The sequence below is a fragment of the Pollachius pollachius genome (assembly GCF_949987615.1).
Source record: "Pollachius pollachius genome assembly, chromosome: 2".
Lineage (NCBI taxonomy): Eukaryota > Metazoa > Chordata > Actinopteri > Gadiformes > Gadidae > Pollachius > Pollachius pollachius.
In genome coordinates this window covers 12,071,074-12,092,416 of record NC_136935.1, presented here as the reverse complement: position 1 = coordinate 12,092,416, position 21,343 = coordinate 12,071,074, and the positions used below count along the sequence as shown (strand labels likewise).

At 42.7% G+C, this 21,343-nt stretch overlaps 2 protein-coding genes across 2 annotated transcripts; both read right to left on the bottom strand.

Moving 5' to 3' along the window:
• Nucleotides 1-3,705: 3,705 nt before the first annotated feature.
• On the bottom strand, nt 3,706-5,173 carry gnrh3 (gonadotropin-releasing hormone 3; the record flags this gene model as incomplete). Its single annotated transcript, XM_079730760.1, has 3 exons — nt 5,033-5,173; nt 3,971-4,051; nt 3,706-3,759 (listed from the first exon to the last, which is right to left on the bottom strand). Exons 1-3 carry the CDS (start codon nt 5,168-5,170, stop codon nt 3,706-3,708), a joined length of 273 nt encoding a protein of 90 aa, XP_079586886.1. The 5' UTR covers nt 5,171-5,173.
• Nucleotides 5,174-7,752: 2,579 nt separating this feature from the next.
• Nucleotides 7,753-20,662, bottom strand: LOC307070657 (receptor-type tyrosine-protein phosphatase epsilon-like; the record flags this gene model as incomplete). The annotated part of the gene is made up of 19 exons (XM_079729226.1): nt 7,753-7,827; nt 8,078-8,213; nt 10,183-10,334; nt 10,589-10,714; nt 10,989-11,123; nt 11,710-11,786; nt 12,202-12,295; nt 12,686-12,835; nt 13,517-13,652; nt 14,848-15,011; nt 16,318-16,437; nt 17,282-17,379; nt 17,489-17,525; nt 17,626-17,702; nt 18,027-18,117; nt 18,653-18,789; nt 19,419-19,492; nt 20,074-20,170; nt 20,596-20,662. The coding sequence occupies 19 exons, from the start codon at nt 20,660-20,662 to the stop codon at nt 7,753-7,755; spliced, it is 2,043 nt and encodes a 680-aa protein (XP_079585352.1).
• Between the last annotated feature and the right edge of the window lie 681 nt (nt 20,663-21,343).

The window sequence follows — 21,343 nt, the reverse complement described above, 5'->3', positions numbered from 1 at the left end:
GAAAAGATAACGTAAACGTTATCATATTAAACAGTTTAAAATTAAAATAATAGAAAAGTGATCTAATCATTTTGAATAAAACAAATAGACACAATAAAACAGAGACTGACCTATTTGTCAAAGTATTTGAACGTTTGCATTTGATGTCTGACACTGTGGCGAAATTAAGGACAAGCAACGCTTAAATCTGCGAGAAAACCCACAGAAAAGAAACGACAAATACTATAGCAGCAATAGATGATTGATTGAAATCGTTGTATTGAGCCCTCTACTTTATGGACAGCGATGGAATTGTTGGGAGACTCCAGCCGAGATGTGAGCTGGCTCAGACGGCTCAAGAGTGACACCATGTGGACATACGCACACACGACAAGGCAGCCACCGTTGACTCTTGACAAGACTACATTTAAAATACGATAAATACTGTCGCCTGGAATTATTTACCACCACAGAGGAATAACCAAAAAAACTAAAATATATATGTAAACCTTAAATTATTGAATGTATTTGATCTTATATGCTTTTTTCTTTTTATAATCCTCACTCCTCAGACAGAACAATGTCTTTCGTTTTTCTTTCCTCCCCTTCACCTCCAACAAGAGAGACTATTTCCAAAGTCCTCTTTGAGAAGGGCCCAGGAAAAGAAAAAAAAAACGTGTTTGAAGACCTCCCTGACATTTAGACGGTCTCTGAAGATGACTTTGCCTTCTACTATAGCCCGCGGCAACATAGCAAGACCCACACTAAACTTCAATTGATATTCAGGCCCAGATTCCTCTAGGGGAAATTATCATTCCGTTCATAATAAGAGCCACAACAAGCACCTGGAAAATGACTTCATTATACACTTTGCTTCAATAAAAGTTTCCCGCCACTCATTGGTAAAAAAAAAACCGCACATAGTGGCTCGGAGTAATTGTGATGAAATGAGAAACTGTATTATGGATATGATAGAGTTCTTATATGTGTATGTGATGGTTATCTATGCTAGGATGCACATCTGCCAGCGGTGTTCGTGATTGACAGGTGCATTAATGCGAGACAGGCCCAATCCTTGGAATGGCCATCGGTCGACCCCCCCCCCCCCTCCCCACCCTTATCCATTATCCAAATCTGTTCTGTTTTGGAAACTAAATGACCGGCACACACACACTCACGCACACACAAACACGCACGCACGCGCGCAGCATGCACACGCATGAGGACACATAAGGCATGAACACTCACTCGCGCACACACTTCCCCCCGCACACACACACAAACACACAGACGCGCAAAGCACGCACACGCATGAAGACACGCACATGAACACTTACGCACGAACACGAACAAAAACACAAACGCAAAGGCACACGCACGAGCACACGCACAAACGCACACACAAAACTCAAAGTATCAAAAAATGTCCTGCCCTTCATAATGTTATTATTCCTCAGAGCAAGGACATGAAACAATGGGCCATTCTTGGCTTCCTCTGTCCTCTCCCTGCTCCGTATGCCAGTGAACGTGACCTCCAGAGCCGGGTAAGACAATACGCCGCGGAGCGCTATACGGCTGCTTTCACGTTTGTTGTTATATTTAAGGATGACATCGTAGCCCCCGCTCTATTGTTTGCAGCGTGATTATTTTCTACCGTTGTTTAGCCCCAGTTGCGGCTCTTTGATGAAAAGGTCGCCACTCAATTGGAAAGCAGTCATTAAAATGCGGGTGGGTGCTACCCTCCGGTGTGCATAGGGGGAGAGCAACTCAACTGAGCTGGTTAATCAAAAGTTAATTATATAATTTTCATGCAGATGAGGGCAACATTCAAATGATTCCCAACTCTACAATCATTACAAAAAATAAATAAATAAATAAATAATTCTAAAATGCTATAAAATGTTCAGGGACCGGGAGGCTGTAAACAATATGAAGTTTAATTTGAGGTAAACAAAGTGAATATCCACCGGGGGTTCCGAGAAGGAGAAAGTGAGGTTAAATCAAATTTGGAAACATAGATACCAGCAGGTTTCGTTGTCTCGCTATACGTGCAATTAAGCAGCTCGTTGATGAGGACACTGGGAAAGTTCAACCTGGGCTTTGCAGTAAATGCTTGGGGATTATTTGAAGGGAATTGGGAGAGATTGGCTGCATTGCCTTTTAAGAAATAACGGGAAAAGTAAACTCTAATCAAATTTAAAGTGTTATATTAAGAATAATGGCGTGAAGTAAGTTGGTAAGTTGAATGGTTTACCTTATATTTTTTTATGCAAAAATATTAATCCTGCATACTACTTTCACTTAAGGAAGTCATCAAAGTATTGTACATAAATAATAATGTTTTTGTGGCATAAATATAGGCTACATTTGAGCTGGATGAATCTTCAGTGGAAATATATACCCATTAAATTAACATTTCCTTCAGTATCTTTGTTAGACGAAACTAAGCAGAGATATGCATTGGGACTACTTTTAAAAAGTTCTCCAGCAGCCCTATGTCCTCATCAAAAGACATAAAAAAAAATAAAAAGATAGTCTCATGCAAATTACAAGCGTGCATATTAAACCCGATGATGTGAAGTAGCCTATCACAAATTGACACCGCCATTGTTCGGGTTATGCGTTGGAATGTGCTTTTTAATTTCTCTTTTTATTCTCTCCGCTGCTGATTTTTTTTTCTTAGAGCGCTCTCTCCATCTTGTCCCAGACGGTAGAGGGGTCGGGGGGTTTTGGGAGTTGACTGGTGTGCATTACAACCGCGCGCTAACAATACAGGGGCCTCCCCCCGGTGTCAGCACAGTTCGTGAATCCGGGGCCCCTTATGCACCACGCGATTAGTACGCCTCCATCTTGTCTGTGGGGGTTTCGCGGGAAAATGAGTTCTCTTTAAAAAAAACAAAAAACGGCCCCTTCGCTTTCTTCATGTACAACATATTCCAATTTCATAATGAACATGGATTTAATGCAAATGTGCGCGCACACACACACACACACACACACACACACACACACACACACACACACACTCACTCACTCACAATAACACTCACACTTATACGCCTACACACACGTAAAATAGTATAATGGAGGAAAAAATTATGCAAGTTTAACCATTATGTGTTTAGAATGAAAGTTATCCTACATGAGCAGACAGACAGCGGACATCTTAAAAATAAGTTTAATATATTTGAGCTGGTGGTTATAGAGGAGAAACCGCTAGACTCCACAGTCACCTACTGTAGCCCCCCTCCCCCCGCTCAGGTGTTCACACACGGTTGGCCTAACAGAAAATGGAATTACTTACACTGTAACAAATGCAATTAAGTCATTGATTTCTAATAAATTGGCTTAATTGCCATCTGTTGTTGTGCTAAGATGCTTGTAGCGCCGAGTTTGTCATGCTTGTCGGTTATGTCGAACGTTATGGCGGCAATTCATCTGAGATTCAGCTCAGGACGGAGGCAGAGTGTGAATACATCACCGTGGCTTTTGAGCAAAGAAAATGAACCAAGTTGTGTGACGTCTTTTAAACATTTTATTAAGGTTTTTACAATTTTACATGTGGGATAGATCTACACAGATCCACAATAGCTATGTAGACATACAGTGATGACGTTAAAGTAAACATTAAAATAGAGAAAAAACTGTATTCTGGAATAATCAACCAATTGTGGGTGTTCACCAAGGCGCCGCTCTATTTCCCGCTCTTTTCAGCCATTTTTTCTGTCAGTCGTGTAGCAACCTTTTCTTCTTCGGGAAGTGAACGGCGTCGCCGTTGACCTAAACAGAAAAGTAATTAAATCAGATAAATATATGATAAGCGACGGCACGCATCGCCTGTTTAGCCGCACATGTGGAGAAAAACAAAACAGCCGACGGTAAACAGATTTGCCCATGCTCTGTTGAGTGCACATGGCAAGACAATGCTTGCATTAATATTGCACAATTGAAGGAGACATTTGCCAATAAATTATGTATCGCGGGCACTTACCAGACTGTATGGTCTCAGGCTCTCCAGGGCAGGATCTCGGGGATCTTCCATAAGAGGTACCTCACCACCCGTCCCCATCATCTGCAGGAGAGGACACAACAACTCAACATCATAATAGAGTTGAGTTTATACCAATAGGAAGGGCGGGGTTGTACTCTTTATTGAAAGGCTATAGGTGCAATCCCGAAATGTCCTCAGTCTTTTCGTGGTAATCCTTGAGCAAGATGTATAAATTACCTGTCTCTTACCCACTGTTTAACCTCTACCTAGTCATTCATGACCTGTATCTTAACCACTGTCTAACCCCTACCTGCTCCTCGATGACCTGTATCTTAACCACTGTGCAACCCCTGCCTTCAACTCAAAGATATTTTTCTTACCCACTGTCCAACCCCTACCTGCTCCCTCATGACCTGTCTCTTACCAACTGTTTAACCTCTACCTAGTCCTTCATGACCTGTCTCTTATCCACCGTCTAACCCCTATCTGCTCCTGAATGACCTGTATCATAACCAGTGTCTAACCCCTTTCTGGTCCTTAAAGACCGGTTTCTTACCCACCTTCATAGCCCTACTGGCTTTTTAACTTCATGGCTCTTAACCACTGTGAAACCCTTACCTTAGTTCCTTAACTCCTATGATCTTCTATCCATTGCTCCTTAATGACCTCTCTCTGTTATCAGAGTCTAACCCACCACTCTCCTTAATTACCTGTATCTGTATTAAATAACTATCCCCATACCTGCCCCTAATGACCTCTCTGTATACACTGTCTAACCCCCGTATGTACCATCCAACCCATACCTGTTGTTTATTAACAGAGTTATAAACAGAGTTCCATACAGTCATGAAATGCATCTAATGTAAGTGAATGAAGCGCATATATTCATCATCTTGATACATATCATATATCACAATGTATGATATACTTACATTGTGTATGCATAATCGCAATATATGATGCAGTAATAATGAATCTCATGTACTTATAAAGCAATAGAACAGCTCTCTGATAACAGGAGGGAGAGGTGGAGATGTTGGGTGGAGGAGGGGGATCGTTTACCCTGATGGTGGCTTCCAGCTCTCCCACACTTCTCTTCCCCCCCGGCAGCCAGCCGTATGACCAGTGCTGAGTGAGGGTCACCTGCACCACCAGCAACAGAAAAAACACTTGCACCGTCACTTTGCTGCTGCTCTCCATTGCTGCTGCTGGGGAGAGGGAAGACAGCACCACCACATTAAGAAACAATACACACCCATATTTATATGATATGATATAGTTAGGATCACTTTGCAGTTTCGAGCCTTTCCCTCTCCCCATTGCTGCCAGGGAGAGGAAAATAACATGTAATTCAAAGAAATGCATTAATATTTATATCTATATTATAGTTTCCGTAGTTTTGAAACAAGAATAAACTGAAGCATGAGTTTGCTATTTTAATATTATTTCTACCTCAGTTAGTGCTTTATGATATACAGTTTTAATAGAGTTGAAAAAAAATGATAAATTGGATCCTAAAATCTTACTGTTCGGTTATTATCTTTCATAACTTCATTCAGCTAATTACTTAATATCAAACGGGACAGTAAAAAAACGATGTCCCGTCGCAAAAAATATTAAAACTGTAAATCCTAAAGCGGTAAATAATTGTTTGGCTCACCGATTAATAAAGAAGTAAAAGCAGTGACTTAATCAAGGCAGAGAAGGAGAGCGTTTTAATTTGGGAGCCACTCACCGTGTGGATTCGGCGGTCTTCAGCGAGTGGCGTGTTGTGGCCTGGGAGGGGGGGGGTGTTTTTATATGTGCGGCAAGGAGGCAGTCGTCAGGACTCTAATCCTCATCTCTCCAGGTGGGGTTAGTATTTAGCCCCTAATGGGCCCCACAACACCTCTAATGGCCCCAGCTAAGTGCTTACTACCTCCTGCATCCTTCTGTTGGTCTTAACAATCATCCGTTTGAAAGCAACCACAAAAAAACCTGTTGGGAGATATTTTGGGTCTTTTAATCTGACAAAGACATGTTTGGTTGGTAGAATAAAGATTAAAAGAGGAGTAGGGTATTCATATTTTCCTTATAGTTTATTCAAGTCGTCATTTGGCAAAACAGAAGAATGTCTTATGAAATATGAAACATGAAGGCTTATTCTATATTATCATAATGCCAGTTGTGGTCTTGATAATTATTAATTATTTCTTAGCCACTCACGCACACACACACACACACACACACACACACACACACACACACACACACACACACACACACACACACACACACACACACACACACACACACACACACGCCCGTTATTACTGCACTTATTATCTCAATGATGTTAAGTATGTACACTATGAATCAAATCCGATCCATCACAAATCATTCCCAAAAAATAATTGTTCAAGGAAAACATTCATAAGTTAGGGTTAGAGTTAGGTTTAGGGTTAAATAACACTAAAGATTGCACAGAATTATCAAAATGGCTCCAATCTAACAATCGAAAGCTAAACTATTCATAATAATACCCATTGAATACATACAGAAATAAATAGACAAATGAAAAAACAAATAGCAAATGAAAAGACATGTAGCTTGGAAAAAAGCTTGTTCAAATCGTTCCTCACAGCAAGATTTTAGATTTTCTTTCAAGTTAATTGTACAATAATTTAAATATGTGAAGTTATGTTTCTTAAAAACTTCCTAAGATGTTTGGTAATGTAATCAAAATGTAACATTAAACAATCCCATTTCCAAGCTCAAATTAAAAAATGACCACAACAAAGGAAACAAACAAACATATGTGTCACCTGGTGACAGTTATTCAGTGATTAGATTTGTCTCTCTAATCCTTACAAAATAAATACACAAAATGGCACCACTTCATGCGAACATGCTTGTGTTTAAATCCTATCATTCATAACAGTCCTTTGTATTTTTAGTATGAAGGTCTTTTAATTTAATCAATTAAATAGGAATTAACTTAGTGCTAAACTGAAATCAAATTAAAGGACAAGCAGTAAATGTTGACATATGCTAAGAACGTATTTTTTTTCTGAAGAGAATTTAAATACTTTACCGTGAGCCAAAACCTAATTTCAACATTTGCTTGTCAGTTACTTGAATATTAAGTTGGTTTTGAAAGGCATCGTCAAACAACATTATTATAGTTAGGCGTGTTCTTACTAATTCAAAAGCTTCACGAAATACAATTTAAAACAAAGTAACCAAAAACATTGAAAAATCCTAAGATATAAAAAAGAAAAATGTTTGGGTGGCAAAACCAACAAGACCTCGAGCCACCAAAGGCATTGTGTGGTCGATAACAAAATAAAAGCGTACATAAAAAAATAACGTATGTCGTCTTTCAACATATAGAAAAAGCTGGCATTTTCTTTATATCTATATCTATAGGTATTGTCTTTCTTTATGCAGTCAGAATGCAGGTCCTTTACTAAGTAACAGGTAGTTATCCTTATTCACTAAAAAATATAATTTATACACGTCAGTCAACCTGGCAACCTTGGTGAACTACTTATGCTAGCAATATTAACGTAACTAAATGCTACTCAGACATTACATTCAAATAAGCATTCTTTAAAAAAAAAACTCAGAAAGAAACTTAGTATTTACAATTTGTTTTTGACCTTTAGTATTTACAATTTGTTTAACGGCGGTGTAAAAAGCGCTCACGATAGAAAATGACAATTCTCACAAAATTGCATAAGTTCATTTCACAGCAATCTTATGAAAACAAAAGAAAAACCCTTGATATGGCAGAAATGGGTCTATTTAAAGTTGGCGTAGTCTGAGAAAATTTCAACAAAGTCTTGAACCACTTTATAGCAGAAGTCATACTGTTCCTGTAAAGAAAGAGGGGATACAACTCAGTCTGTGATCATGAAGACATTAAAAGATCTGGTTATTTAGCAGGCGCTTTCATCCAAAGCGACTGCTTGAAATGAGGCTCGGAATAATCAAAGAATGGAATCCAGATCGGAGCAGCTTCAAAGAACGCGATATGGTTACACAACCAAGTTAAAATACAATAATACGAGGTGACTCTCTTTCTAATCTTCAGGTTTTGGTTGGTGATGAAGTGGATATACCTACCATGGTTTGGACCATGTGAGGCCTCTGCATGCGGAGGCTCTTGACAGTCTGGAAAACGTCCAGCAGTCCCTCCGCCTTCACTCTCTCCAGGATGTTGCTGAGTGCGATGAAGGTTCCGGTGCGCCCTGCACCCGCACTGCAGCAACAAAAACCATCAACACAATCATGAAATACACAACAGTTGTTGATATCATGTCGGAGTTTGATTTAGTATATATTTATTGTATTCATGTATGAATGAATATATCACAGAAGAGTGCTCCATGCTAATCCTTCATATAGAGCGGGCCAAGGTAGAAGTAGAGGTTAGCTAGGGTGTTTCAAATCCAAACCAGAAAGGTACTGGGTTTGATCCCCCATTGTCAGAAGTCTGACCTGTGGGCTTCCCTGAGCAAGATGCCCCTAACCCACTTTGCGCTCCTTAATGACATGTATCCAAACACAGTCAAGTCAACATTTTAGGTCACTTCTTTAACCTAGCTCTCCTCTAGAAATGATCTGTCTTCGGACATGTGTGACATCTTGTAATACCCGCTTAGTGTAAGTGTAATTCCTACAAACTCTTAATAATTCCTAATCTTCATCTTACATTTTTGTTTAGCATTTACATACCGAAGCGAAAGGAAATTGAAAAAAAGTTATCCGGTTGAAAAAGTTGACCTTTGCGTCATAGTGCTAATAGTCATCCTCACTTCAAGAGTGGCTAATCCATAAGTTAATACTAATCAGCTCTGGTGCTCTCTGTCTCCCTCAGTCAATGTTTACCATGATGGGGGGGGGGGGGGGGGGAGAGTGAGAGAGAGACAGAGAGAAAGAGGGATATAGAGGGGGAGAGAGATGAAAAAAAAGATAGCCCCAGTAGAGAGAGAGAGAGAGACAGAGAGAGAGATAGAGAGAGAGCAATGGAGATAGCGACAGAGAGAGAGACAGAGAGAGAGAGACCAAGAGGGAGAGATTGATGTGCAGTGAGGAATTAGACGTGTAGAAAGACATCAGGGATTGCAGCCGAGGGGAGAGGGGTGATGGGGGGAGGTTAGCTCTGCTAAAGCCCCTCTTAGACCAGCGGTGATGAAGGGAATACGAGGAGGAGGAGGAGGAGGAGAGCTGATGACACCATTTCCTGTCGTTAGCTCATCTCGTCAGATTAATCGCGGTGGGAGTCGGCGCGCAGGGGGAGGGGGGGGGGGCACTTTGAGACGTTTTAATTGACTGCGAATCGCTGGATTGTGATCGATCCCGACGGGGCGCGGCTTGGGGGAGCCAGGGGGGTTAGAACTGCTTCACCTGGAGCGGAGGTACGGCTGATCAAAGGCCAGGGCGGCTCGCCCTTCACTAGGGATCACACAAGTGTCCGTCCACCGGGGCCACGAAATGTAGAATTTATTGTGACAGACATTTGCACGGAAAAAGAGGGCGAAGAAGAAGTGTGTTCATAAATGGAATGAATATTTCTCCTGAGATCGGTGTTATCCGTTTTTGGTGCACTTAACGACATGGTAGGATTTTGACGTGTAATGGTTGTAGCAAGACCACACTTTGATGGTTAAACGTGATCTAATCCCCATTCCAGGGCAGCGAGCTGTGAAGCATGAATGAAGAAAGAAGGGTTCTACTGTCTAGTCATTCAGAATAAAGTAGAACTTCTATCCACATCTTACAGTTCTCACAATTATGTCTTTAAGGAGCCGGTGGGGGCTGGCACAGGGATCCCTACAGATGGACTTTTTAGGTGTGTGTGTTTGTGTGTATGCATGGGGTGTGTATGTGTGTGTGTTTGTGTGTGTGTGTGTTTGTGTGTCTGTGTGTGTGTGTTTAGCCTGGGTGTCGCCACCTGCAGTGAACAATAATGAGTTGCGTGCATGTGTGTGTTTGTGTGTGTGCGCATGTATGCGTGTGTGTGCGTGTGCACGCTTGTGTCTGTGTGTGTTTATGTGCGTATGTCCCCAGCTGCAGTGCACAACGAAGGGTTGCGTGCATGTGTGGATGTCTGTGTGCATGCATGTGTGTGTCTGTGTGCATGCACGTGTGTGTGTGTGTGTGTCCGTGTGTGTCCGTGTGCATGTGTGTGTGTGTGTGTGTGTGTGTGTGTGCGAGTGAGTCCCCACCTGCAGTGCACGATGATGGGGTGGTTCCCGGACTGTTGCTGCTGTCTCTGGACGGAGGCGACCAGGTCTATCATGCCACGGCCCTCCGCGGGGATCCCTATCTCTGGCCAGCCGTGGAAGTGGAAGTGTCTGACGTGGCGCGCGTGCTTCTCCTGTTGGTTTGGAGGTCAATAAATTATGATTAATGTTATTATTCATTATATTATGATGATTTTTATAATTCGGATTTCCATTCTGAAATTGGATTACTTTTTTGTATTCCCAATGTTATTGCACAGCGGACGTTTGGATAATACATATTTTGTATCCTTACGTCAACTGGCAGATGCTTTGTGTGTGTGTGTCTGTGTGTGTGTGTGTGTGTGTGAGTGTGTGTGCATGCCGTATCAAACAACACCATACGCACCAGTCTGTAAGTGAGCACCATGTCTTTCAGGGTGAAAGTGTCACAGAGTGTGTCTGCTCTCAACTCCAAGGTGTAGTCACCAAATGTTACACTGCCCTCTGATGGCCAGTACTGGAAGCACTTGTCCTGGGGAAAGAAAATCAATAAATCGACTTGTATTCATCAAGCAGATGCTTTTATACAGAGCAACTTGCAATTTAGGCCAAGAACAATCAGAGTGTACACTACAATTAAAATGGAAATAACTACAAACATAATAATTGTTTAAGCTTACTACTCCTACATAATAATAATAATAATCATCATAATAACACACTTTTTTTGCAAGTTGTATTCCTTTATTAATCGTATTAATTGTATACCGGTGTATATATAGATACTTTTTGAAGGATAGTGCTACCTGCTCTCTCTCCTTCAGCTCCGTCAGCATGACGATTGAGTGACAGCTCCAGTCCCACATCATCCTCCAGAAGTCCTCCACTGTGTGGGACAGCGGGCCCTGTGTGGCGATGAAGTAGTCCTTCTGCCTGTAGCCCTGCAGACGAAGAGACCGCGACACACACATGAGAGTCACTTGAGAGAACGACACACGACTGTTTCGCTTGATGCAAGCAGTACTTCAGGTCTTGTTTAATAGGACGATTGCATTTTGGTTCAATTGAGCAGTGGAGCTTGCATGATTATAAAGGTGATCAACCCATATATACATTTATTTTTGAAATAAGTCACTGAAATAAGAATGTAACTAAGAGAAGAGTAAGAGTAAAATACAGTTTTTGCCAGTCTCTATTAGAACGTTCAGCTTTGTTCTAAACGCAGGTTACGGCCTTTTAGTATACTCTTCGACGTCACAACAAGGAGACACCATCAGGGAGTTGTGTGTGAATGTGTGGAGCTCTGTCTAAGCGACAGTTTAGTTTGATGTCTGCCCCCAAGAGAGGACTAAGCCTAATAGGGTAAAATTGAGTATAAGTATAAATAGTAATCTACAAAGACTGAATGCTGCCCCCTTTGGGTCTCAGGTCGTAGGTCCCGCTCCTCAGCCAAGCAGAAATAAGGAGCACCAGGAGAGGTGAGGCGATGCTAATGGGTTAAAGACAGGAGGGGGAGGAGGAACTCACGTCGATGAAGGAAGCGTTAATGTAGTCCGTGAACTCCTGGCCTCGCTTGACCGGGAGGATCACTCTGTTGAAGTCATCTGGAAAAACAACAACAGAGGTGTCTTATAAGTCATGAGGAGAAGGGGAATACTGTGTTTAAGAGTAATACAGTATACAAAGATTTTGTTAGACAAAACATTTGGTGGGTCATGAGCCAAAAGCGCCAGGCCCTACTTGCTTAAACATACCTCAGGTTACTGAACGCTGAGGGATCAAACCAGTGCCTTATGGGTTAGAGAAACACCCTAGCCATCCCAAATTAAAGCACATTTATATTTTGAATTTATACTAACCACAAATACCTTTATAAATTTTTGGCAGACAAAGTAGTTTTACAAAAATATATTGTGTATATTGTATGTTGTATAGCTATGAATTCCACCCATCTCCAATGTGAGTCAGGTGTGGTGGGATGTTTCAGATGTTTAATTGAACAGAACATTAGACCCGTACATGGAATGATCTGGAGAACGCGGTTCTTCTTCATGTTGGCCGGAAGGTTCCCCGTCCTCATGTTCTCCTTCATAATGCGCACATTGGTCAGTTTCTGAGGTGAAGAACACAACACACATTTAGCTCAATAATGTGGACACAATTAATGGGGGGTTATTTGAATTGCTATGGTACAATAAAGAGAAGCAGTAGCGACAGAATCAAGGTTTTTATTTTAACATTTCAAAGTGCTCTAAATAGCATTAAGGGCTATTATTTGAGTTATTATTTGTTAGAAATGGCCTAGCCATCTGTCAGCTATTAGTGAGGGAAACGCACTGTTAGAATATCTATCTCTGTATTAGCAAAATATGATTTCACAACGCGGCCGGATAATGTCTGACCAATCAGGACATCCGTCTTGCCTGTCAATCAAAGGGGCAACACTTCTTAGTGGTGGAAAAAAAGTAGACGTATGTTTGTAGGTGAAAGTTCCTCAGCCTACCCGGAACTCCTCCTCCAGGCCCAGCCGGTCGTTGGGGGCCCGGGTGTTGTGGAGCCGGTGGAGGTGGCCCTCCAGGGAGCAGACGTCCAGCTCCGTGTCCCCGTACAGGTAGTACTCAAGCAGGGCCTGGTAGATGAAGGAGTACTGCATCTGGAGGGTGGAGGAGGAGGACATGAGCAGAAGAACAAGAACAGAAGAAAAAGAAAAATCTGATTGAAAATATTTTTGGGTTCCAAACACTGCTTCCCTCCGGTTCAACACCATCAGAGTGGGCACTCCTTCCTTGCTTGGGTACCACCTCCACACCATCACAACCTCCACTATCACCACCTCCACCATCACCACCTCCACACCATCACCACCACCACACCATCATCACCTCCACCACCTCCACACCATCACAACCTCCACCATCACCACCTCCACTATCACCACCTCCACTATCACCACCTCCACACCATCACCACCACCACACCATCACAACCTCCACCATCACCACCTCCACTATCACCACCTCCACTATCACCACCTCCACACCATCACCACCACCACACCATCCCCACCTCCACCACCACCAAACCATCACAACCTCCACCATCACCACCTCCACTATCACCACCTCCACTATCACCACCACCACACCATCACCACCTCCACCATCACCACCTCCACTATCACCACCTCCACTATCACCACCTCCACACCATCACCACCACCACACCATCCCCACCTCCACCACCACCAAACCATCACCACCTCCACCATCACCACCTCCACTATCACCACCTCCACTATCACCACCACCACACCTGCACCACCTCCCCGACCTACGTCCGTCTGGATGAGCTGGCAGCGCTGCTCTCGTGTCCTGCTGACGGAGCCGAACACGTCCACCACCTGCTCCTCGTGCATCATGTCTATCATGCCGTCGATGACGATGAAGGTCCCGGTGCGACCCACCCCGGCACTGGGAACACGGGCCGACACAGGGAAGGGTTATAATCAGGGGTGTGCCCGCATGGGGCGACAGGGGCCGCACAAGCCGGCCCAGGTGGATGGGGGTGTGAAATGTGATTTCCACTCCTACTGTTCAGGCATGAAGGAAAAAGTTTGTTTTATCTTTTTGTGAACTGACTTTCTCTGCACTGCTAAACAAACGCTGGTCATCACTTACATCACCAGTCATACAATACATTAGACATATCATGAAAATATATGATTTATATATATATATATGTATATATATATATAAATCGATATATTATATATACATACTACAGTAAAACAGGCAGTGTAAAACTTCAACAAATTCCACCTCAGTGATTTAATGTACACTTTTTTCCCCGACATGTCCTCCCAGCCCCTGTGTGTAGGGCATGTGTTCAGACTTGGCCGGGAGTCTTAGAGGCCACGCGATTTACAAGAGTCGTTTGGTCTGAATGACACTGCAGAGACCTGGGAAGTCAGATTCCTCACTTGGGCCCCATTCAAAAGAGAGGTCGGGCCCCCGTGAAGTAACAACGGTCCCTTTTCCCCAACCACCTGTCTGAGCAAACGCTGGAGTACACTGCAGATATTTCCATTACCTTTTAGATGTATAAGGATTCATATATCATTTAACTTATCCTACAAACCTTCTCCCATCAAACGGGACTGTTTTAGTGTTGAGTTAACTTAACTACATTAAATCTACAAATTAAATCTAACGTTTTGCTATAGTTTGTACCATTATCTCCCATTGAATGAACATAATGTATTCAATAACAATTTGAATCAGTGACATGATTCACATTTTCAGGCTCTTCCATTTCCATTTCGTCAAAAAAGGGTTGCAGGTTTGTACCAACTCAATAAATCTCTGCATTGTCTTTTCCTGCTAGTGATTTTAAACAAAACAACTATATTGAAACCAAATTAGATCCTAGGCGAAAGAAAGGACGATCCTTACCCTCCAAAAAGGGGTTGCCGTAAAGCTCAGTATACTGCTATATAAAAAGCCCATTCTCAAAAAGAGGGTTTTCGGTGTTTAAAGTGGACTTATTCAAAGTTGACCCCGTGTGTCAACACATCACTCCACCGCCGTGTTCCCCCTGCTGTATAAACAGGGCACCATTCCTAGAGTCCTATTTAAAAGCTGACCCCGGTCCGCCCTCTGGGCTCACCTGCAGTGCACCACCACGGGCCCCGCATAGGAGGGGTTCACCGTCTTCACCTTCTTCAGGAACTTCAGCATGCCGATGGGGGAGAACGGCACCCCGAAGTCTGGCCAGCTGGTGAAGTGGAGCTGGGTGACCAGCCGAGGCGCTCGGGTGCCCTCGCCCGCCTGCTGTCAGAGGACACACGCACAGGGGACACCTTGTAGTTTAAAAGAGACCCATTGCAGTTTTAAAGAAGACATGTGGTAGATTTAAAAGAGACACGTGGCAGTTTTAAAATAGACTTGTTTTAGTTTTAAAAGAGACACATTGTAGTTTTGAAAGAGACACATTGTAGTTTTAAAAAGAGACATTTTGTAGTTTTAAAAGAGACACGTAGTTTTAAAAGAGACATGTCAAACTCTTAAGAAAGAAGCATAGTAGATTTAAATTTAAAATAGATTATTGACTAATATTAGTTTTTTTAAAAAGGGACAAATCTGAAACTTGAAAAAGTCAAAAAGATTTAAGGTTTGTTGTGCATCAAATCCCCCAGTTTCTTAACTAGTGTGCACATACACCACTTAATATCGATAATCATTTCATTACGCTGTCTTTAAGGAATTCTTTTCATATGAAAACCGGTTCCAAGTCTCCGAGACGCCAAATTAGTCATGCCCTGGACGTCTATGATTTCCGAGAGAGCTGTTTGCGACTTTGCTGGATTATTGGATTGCGTTCCCAGCAGCCATCTCCACAGAGACTCAGATGGTTGGAGTCACAACGCATGCCTCTAATAGAGGAAGCACAGAGTACACATTTGAGGACGTCCCGCAGAGACTTACGCAAGGATTTCAGCTCACTTACCATTCAGAAACACACAATAATTCAAATCATATTCAACGGAGAGGCCGTTCAATCGCATCCAACAGTTTAATTTGAGAAGTTATGCTCATGCCGGAAGATGTGCTTGTAAGAATGTTAAACGGACTAAGTAACACATCATGTGATTGTGTTAAAGCATTAATATGTATGTATTTATTCAAATACAAATGCGGCTGAGATTATTCCGAGCATTCATCATAACAATATAGGAGCAGCCACATATTGTGGTGCAGGAATCACTTTCTGTGTCTAACGTTTGCTATTAAGTCATTTAGAAGATGCCTTATGTATTCAGAGCAATTTACAGTGAGTTTGGATTCATGTCATTAGGGAACAGGTGGAGATTAGGCTCTAGATTAGACTGTGGACATTGGTGATTAATCCTTGTATGTTTTGGCTTGAAGTCCAACAGCCTATCCACAACGCTATCCTCTGGATGCCCACAGGTTAGACTGTGGTCAATGGGGATCAAACCCAGTATATTTAATCTTGGATTAAAACACCCAAACCAGACTATCCTTAGTTAGTGTGAGACTCAGGGTAGGATAGTCTTAAATAGATAATGTTAGAAACGTAAACTCCCGGCTTACTACAACTATTACAACTACTTACAAACTGAACACAGAACTTCCTAATGGTGTAGTCCACCAGGACAGTGAAGTCCTCCATCGCCACTCGGATGTTCCCATACATCCAGCAGCCCTGGTCGGGCCAGTACTGGTAGCACTTATCCTGGAGAGACAGAGAGAGAGAGAGAGAGAGAGAGAGAGAGAGATGAGAAAGGGGAGAGAGGCAGCACACACGGTGACCCTTTTTGCTCAAACTCCCGCATCACAGCGGACAGGCAACTAGAAGATAGTGACTCGTAGAAATAAGAACAAAACTATTTTTCTTAATTCTGTTCCTGGATTTTTCCATAGAGGAGTAACAGAGAAACTGAACACTCGTGGAAAATGCAGAATTTATACTTTTCCGTGTTATCACGAGTCATCAAGCGTTCACGGCTCCAACTCCCGTAAGTCTGCCAGATCCCGGAACGTTTTAATTCATTAATGAGATTTCATTCCTCAAACCAATTATCGTGGAGCCTCGGAGGATTCTGATCAACAATTATTCTGTTATTGATCCATCAGCCCCCCACACCGTTGATCAGACCTTTTTGGCTAAATCTAAAGCGAGCGTTAGCTAATCTGCCGCGGGACACTGTGTATGGATTTCTCTAATGGTATAGAGGTCAAATAAATAATACCAAGAGGCTTACAGAACATAATAACACGCAGGCATCTCTGGTAGTAGTGCCGTATTAAGGCTGTATGGATCTTTATGATTGAAAGCAGGGTTGGTTAAGGTGTTGAACCAAAAGATTCATGTTTGAACTGCTCACACACTGCAACTAAGTGCATCATTCCACCTGTAGGAATCCTTGATCAAGATGTCCTAACCCTAACCTATTTTGTAGAGAAGCTTTTGATAAACAACACACGAGTAAATAGGATCAGAACAAGCAAGGCTTCCTCTTTGTCAGTGCTGACCGACAGGAAGTGAGATGTGAGATCACAGGAAGTCAAAGCCTCACCTCCTTCCTCTCCTTTAGGTTGGTTAACATCACTATGGTAGACACCTTCTGCTCCCACACCATGCGCCAGAAGTCAGCCACTGTCTCAAACTTTGGGCCTGAGGGCAGTAGGTTGAAATAAATAAAACCCCATGCATATTCAAATCGATTATATGTTTATTTGAATTGTTTGTATTACATGAAACGCAAATGTTTAATACACGTTACCTTGTGCTGCAATGAATTTGTTCTTCTCTTTAAAACCCTGGGGAAATGGAAGAACATGCAGATTTGTAAATGAGTCCGTTCTCAATGATTTGGGATAAGACACTTTGTAAGTGATGTTGAAGTGAACGTTGACTCACGTCGATGTAGGATGCGTTGATATAGTCTGAGGGCAAGTGTCCGTCGATGTGACTCAAAATCACCCTGGAATGGTCATCTGAGGAGAGGGGATAGAGACGAAAGGATTACTCAGCAAGATCTACAGTAAAACGTTCTTGTTCTACTACAAGAGAGTTCAGCTTCATACGGGTGTCATGAAAAATCCGACCAGCAACAAACAGATAACCCTGGCAAAGTTGGACCATCGGCATCATTGGTACGGGATTGCCGTTCTCCGACTCAGGCCGAGGATGTCAATGGTCACGCTTTTTCCAAACACGCATACACATCAGAAAATAGAGCTTGATTCCTCTTTAAGTGGAATGGACTGGTTGGTAGAAGCGGTAGGAGTAGTGGGGCTCATTTGCAGTGTGTCACTCACATGGTAAGATGTTGGGGTATCGGTTCTTCTCTCTGTTGTGCTCCCTGCTCGCCTCTTCGAAGGAGCCATGGTGGTAGTAGCAGGGCAGCGACTGCAGGCACACATGCACACTCTCATGAGGGAGACCGTGGAGGCAGGGCTCAGGTGTCTAGAGCTTGCATGGTCTGCCCTGTCAGGGCTAGATGTTTACGTTTGCATCGGAGACAATGCAACACAAAACCACACAACAGACACATAATATTAACCCTTTCATAGCAACATTTAAATCCTTTGTGCTCAGCGCTTAGTGCTCAGTGTGTGTGCTGAGTGTGCACGTATGCATGCGTATGCATGCATGCACTCTATTTTGCGTGCATTACATGCATGAAGGTCTGTGTGTGTTTACGTATGTATGCATGCATGCATGCATATGTCTACATGTATGTGTATGTGTTTACGTGCACTTATTTAAGTGTCTGTATCTGTATCTCTGTCTATGTGTGTGTGTATTTATCTATGCATGTGTCTACATGTCTGTATCTACGCACATGTCTATAGGGGTGTGTGTCTGTGCCGGTATGTATGAATGTATGTGTGCATGTGTGTGTGTGTGTGCGTGTGCACATGCAAAAACCGTGAGGACCCACATTGAACTCCTCTCTGAAGAGCTTGCCGTCATCTGCCGAGCGAACGCGGTACTCCTCCTCCAGGGAGTCCAGGGGGATTGGGAAGTACCTCCGGGACGGGGAGGGGGACCTGGGCAGGAGCACCACAGTCTGCTCCCCTGGGGACCACCGGGGAGACTCCCACACATAAATACCCCCGCACACATGGAAGGAGTACATTACGGTCAGCATGCTAATGTCTCCCCACAGAAAACCCTTCCACCCCCGCCATCCCCTCCCCCAACACCTGCGTAAACAGACCCGGCGGCCATTAGTGCTTCCTGCTATTGGAGGGATCTGACACAAACTATTTCTTCAGCCATAAAGAAAATGGTCGTTTTTTGGTTGCTTTGGTGTGAAAATGTCTCAACTGTGAATTCCGTCTCTCTGTTATTATTTTAGCCTTTTTTTCCAGACACTGCGAGTGAGTGGTTTCTATGGCGCCGGGATTTATAAGGCCTCCTGTGTGCTGGGAAAGCAAAAAAATAAAGTTTCCTTGACCCGTAGACCCCGGTGGAAGTCGTTAAACCTCTCTTGACCTCAGTGTCGCGTTACTTTCCGAATAAATTAAGCGCTAGGACAACTAGGGTACTGACACAAGGAGGGAGGAGGGGGAAATGAAAAGAAGGCACAAACTACTAAAACGAAAAGTCAGGTTCTGACATTTTACAAGATTCTGAGGGTTGTTTCTGAAATTAATTTGACTTTCTAAAATAAGTTAGATCTGAGGGTCTTAAAACAAACATACCTTGTTCCTCCAAGAAGCCATTTGGAATCTTCTTATCCACCGATGTGACGAGAGCTTTGCGATGGTTTTTAAACCTATTCGTAAAATAATAAATAATATTTCAAGAATTTTACACACCCTCAATCAAATAGGTCCCATTTGTAGCAATGCAATAACATAAAACAATTAAGGACACAAAAAACAAAGGAGAATCCAACAAGACATGTACCATCTGAGAGGGACAAAGTTGTGTTTCCTCATTGAAAGTAGAAGAGTGATCCTGGTTGTGTGTGTTTGGTGGTCAGACTGTGTGAAGAAGACCTTAACACAGGTCTGACCAGCTGTCTACCCACAATCCACTGTGTTTTGTAACACTCCCCCCCCCCCCCACTGTGTCTGTTTATGTGTTTGTGTGTGTAAGTGTGTGCATGGGGGTGTGTCCCCCATGCACCCATGGGGGACACACCAACAGAATGACAAACACACACACAGAATGACAGCCACATATTGGTGCCTGAGATAGTCAGGCCTTGGTTAAGGGTGTGTGTGTGTGTGTGTGTGCAGAAGTTTTTGTTTACCTCAGACAGTAGATAGACAGAAGAACCAGGATGACGAGCAGTGCGTGTGACTGTGTGTGCGTGAGAGCGTGCGTGCGTGCGTGCGTGCATGCGTGTACCTCAGACAGTAGATGGACAGTAGAACCAGGATGATGAGCAGCAGGGATATGACCAGCGTGGATGGGAGCACGTGGGCCCCCTGATGCGTCGGGTTCTCTGCACACAAAACGCACAGCAGACATGTTAGAAAAAGAGTGCTGACCCTTTCCTAAACCCCCGCCACATCCTCGCTGTATACTGGACACTGGACACATCTAGGGAACCCTGGATTATTATTTGATGCGCTTTCGACACTTTTTACACCAATGAAGTGGCAAAATAATGTTCTTTCAATGTAATTTAGGAAACTATCTGAGAACTTACCTTAGAACACATTTTCTTAGAACTTACCTTTTAAGCATTCCTCTGTATTTTGTATTTTTCTTTTGTTTCTATTATTTGACTATTTCCAACACATTTCTTGTTTTGGTTGGTTCCCTTTTTTTGGGTGCTACATAGCCTATATTAACTTCCATCACTTGCGCATGTACTGTATGAGCTGATATAATGCATTGAGTGGTTAATCTGTGAGAATTTATTACCTGTAGTCTGGTTCTCATGCGTGGAGTAATTTAAAGCACTCGTGGTTCCGATCAGGAAAAACACCATGGTCACTATGGAAACAGGAGAACAAACTATATGAAGAATATAAAAATATACATGAAAAACAACGACCGGTACATAAGAGTATAAGAACACAGCAGACTTTTAGATTGAGTACGTCTACTTCAACAGATTATTTAAATTAAATTTGTTTGCCCCTGGCGTTGGTTTCAGATAGGATCATTCCTTTTCATGGGTTCTAGAATATTGTAGCATGGTTGGACAGATTGGTGTAATGTTAAATTACTACCACTAGAGGGAAATGAAGCCTCACGCATTGTAGAGCTCAGCGTTTTTGTTGCAACGCAGGCTCCTTTTAGGAAGGGCACAGCTGGTCACACACTACAATAACTGCGGTATCAGTGCAGTTTTAACTTCTATATAAATACACCATTAATCAATATAGGATCAGGCTGAAAATGATGTTCTTTCTCTGACTTAACGGCAATAGACACCCCAGTGGACTTTAGACAGTGGAGGAGACTATAAATACATCATGCAGGGAGTCCTTTAAGCATTCATCAATTCTTGGAAACTGCTGAATAATGTTGCATTTTTGCTGACATCATGTAGTGTTAAAGGCAGACTGCGCTATTTTCAGGAAGAGGATAATTTTTGTGATGAATTTGTTAGTAATATTAATTGTATCATCACGTTGAGGGTATAGCAATCTGGTGCTTCTGTTAT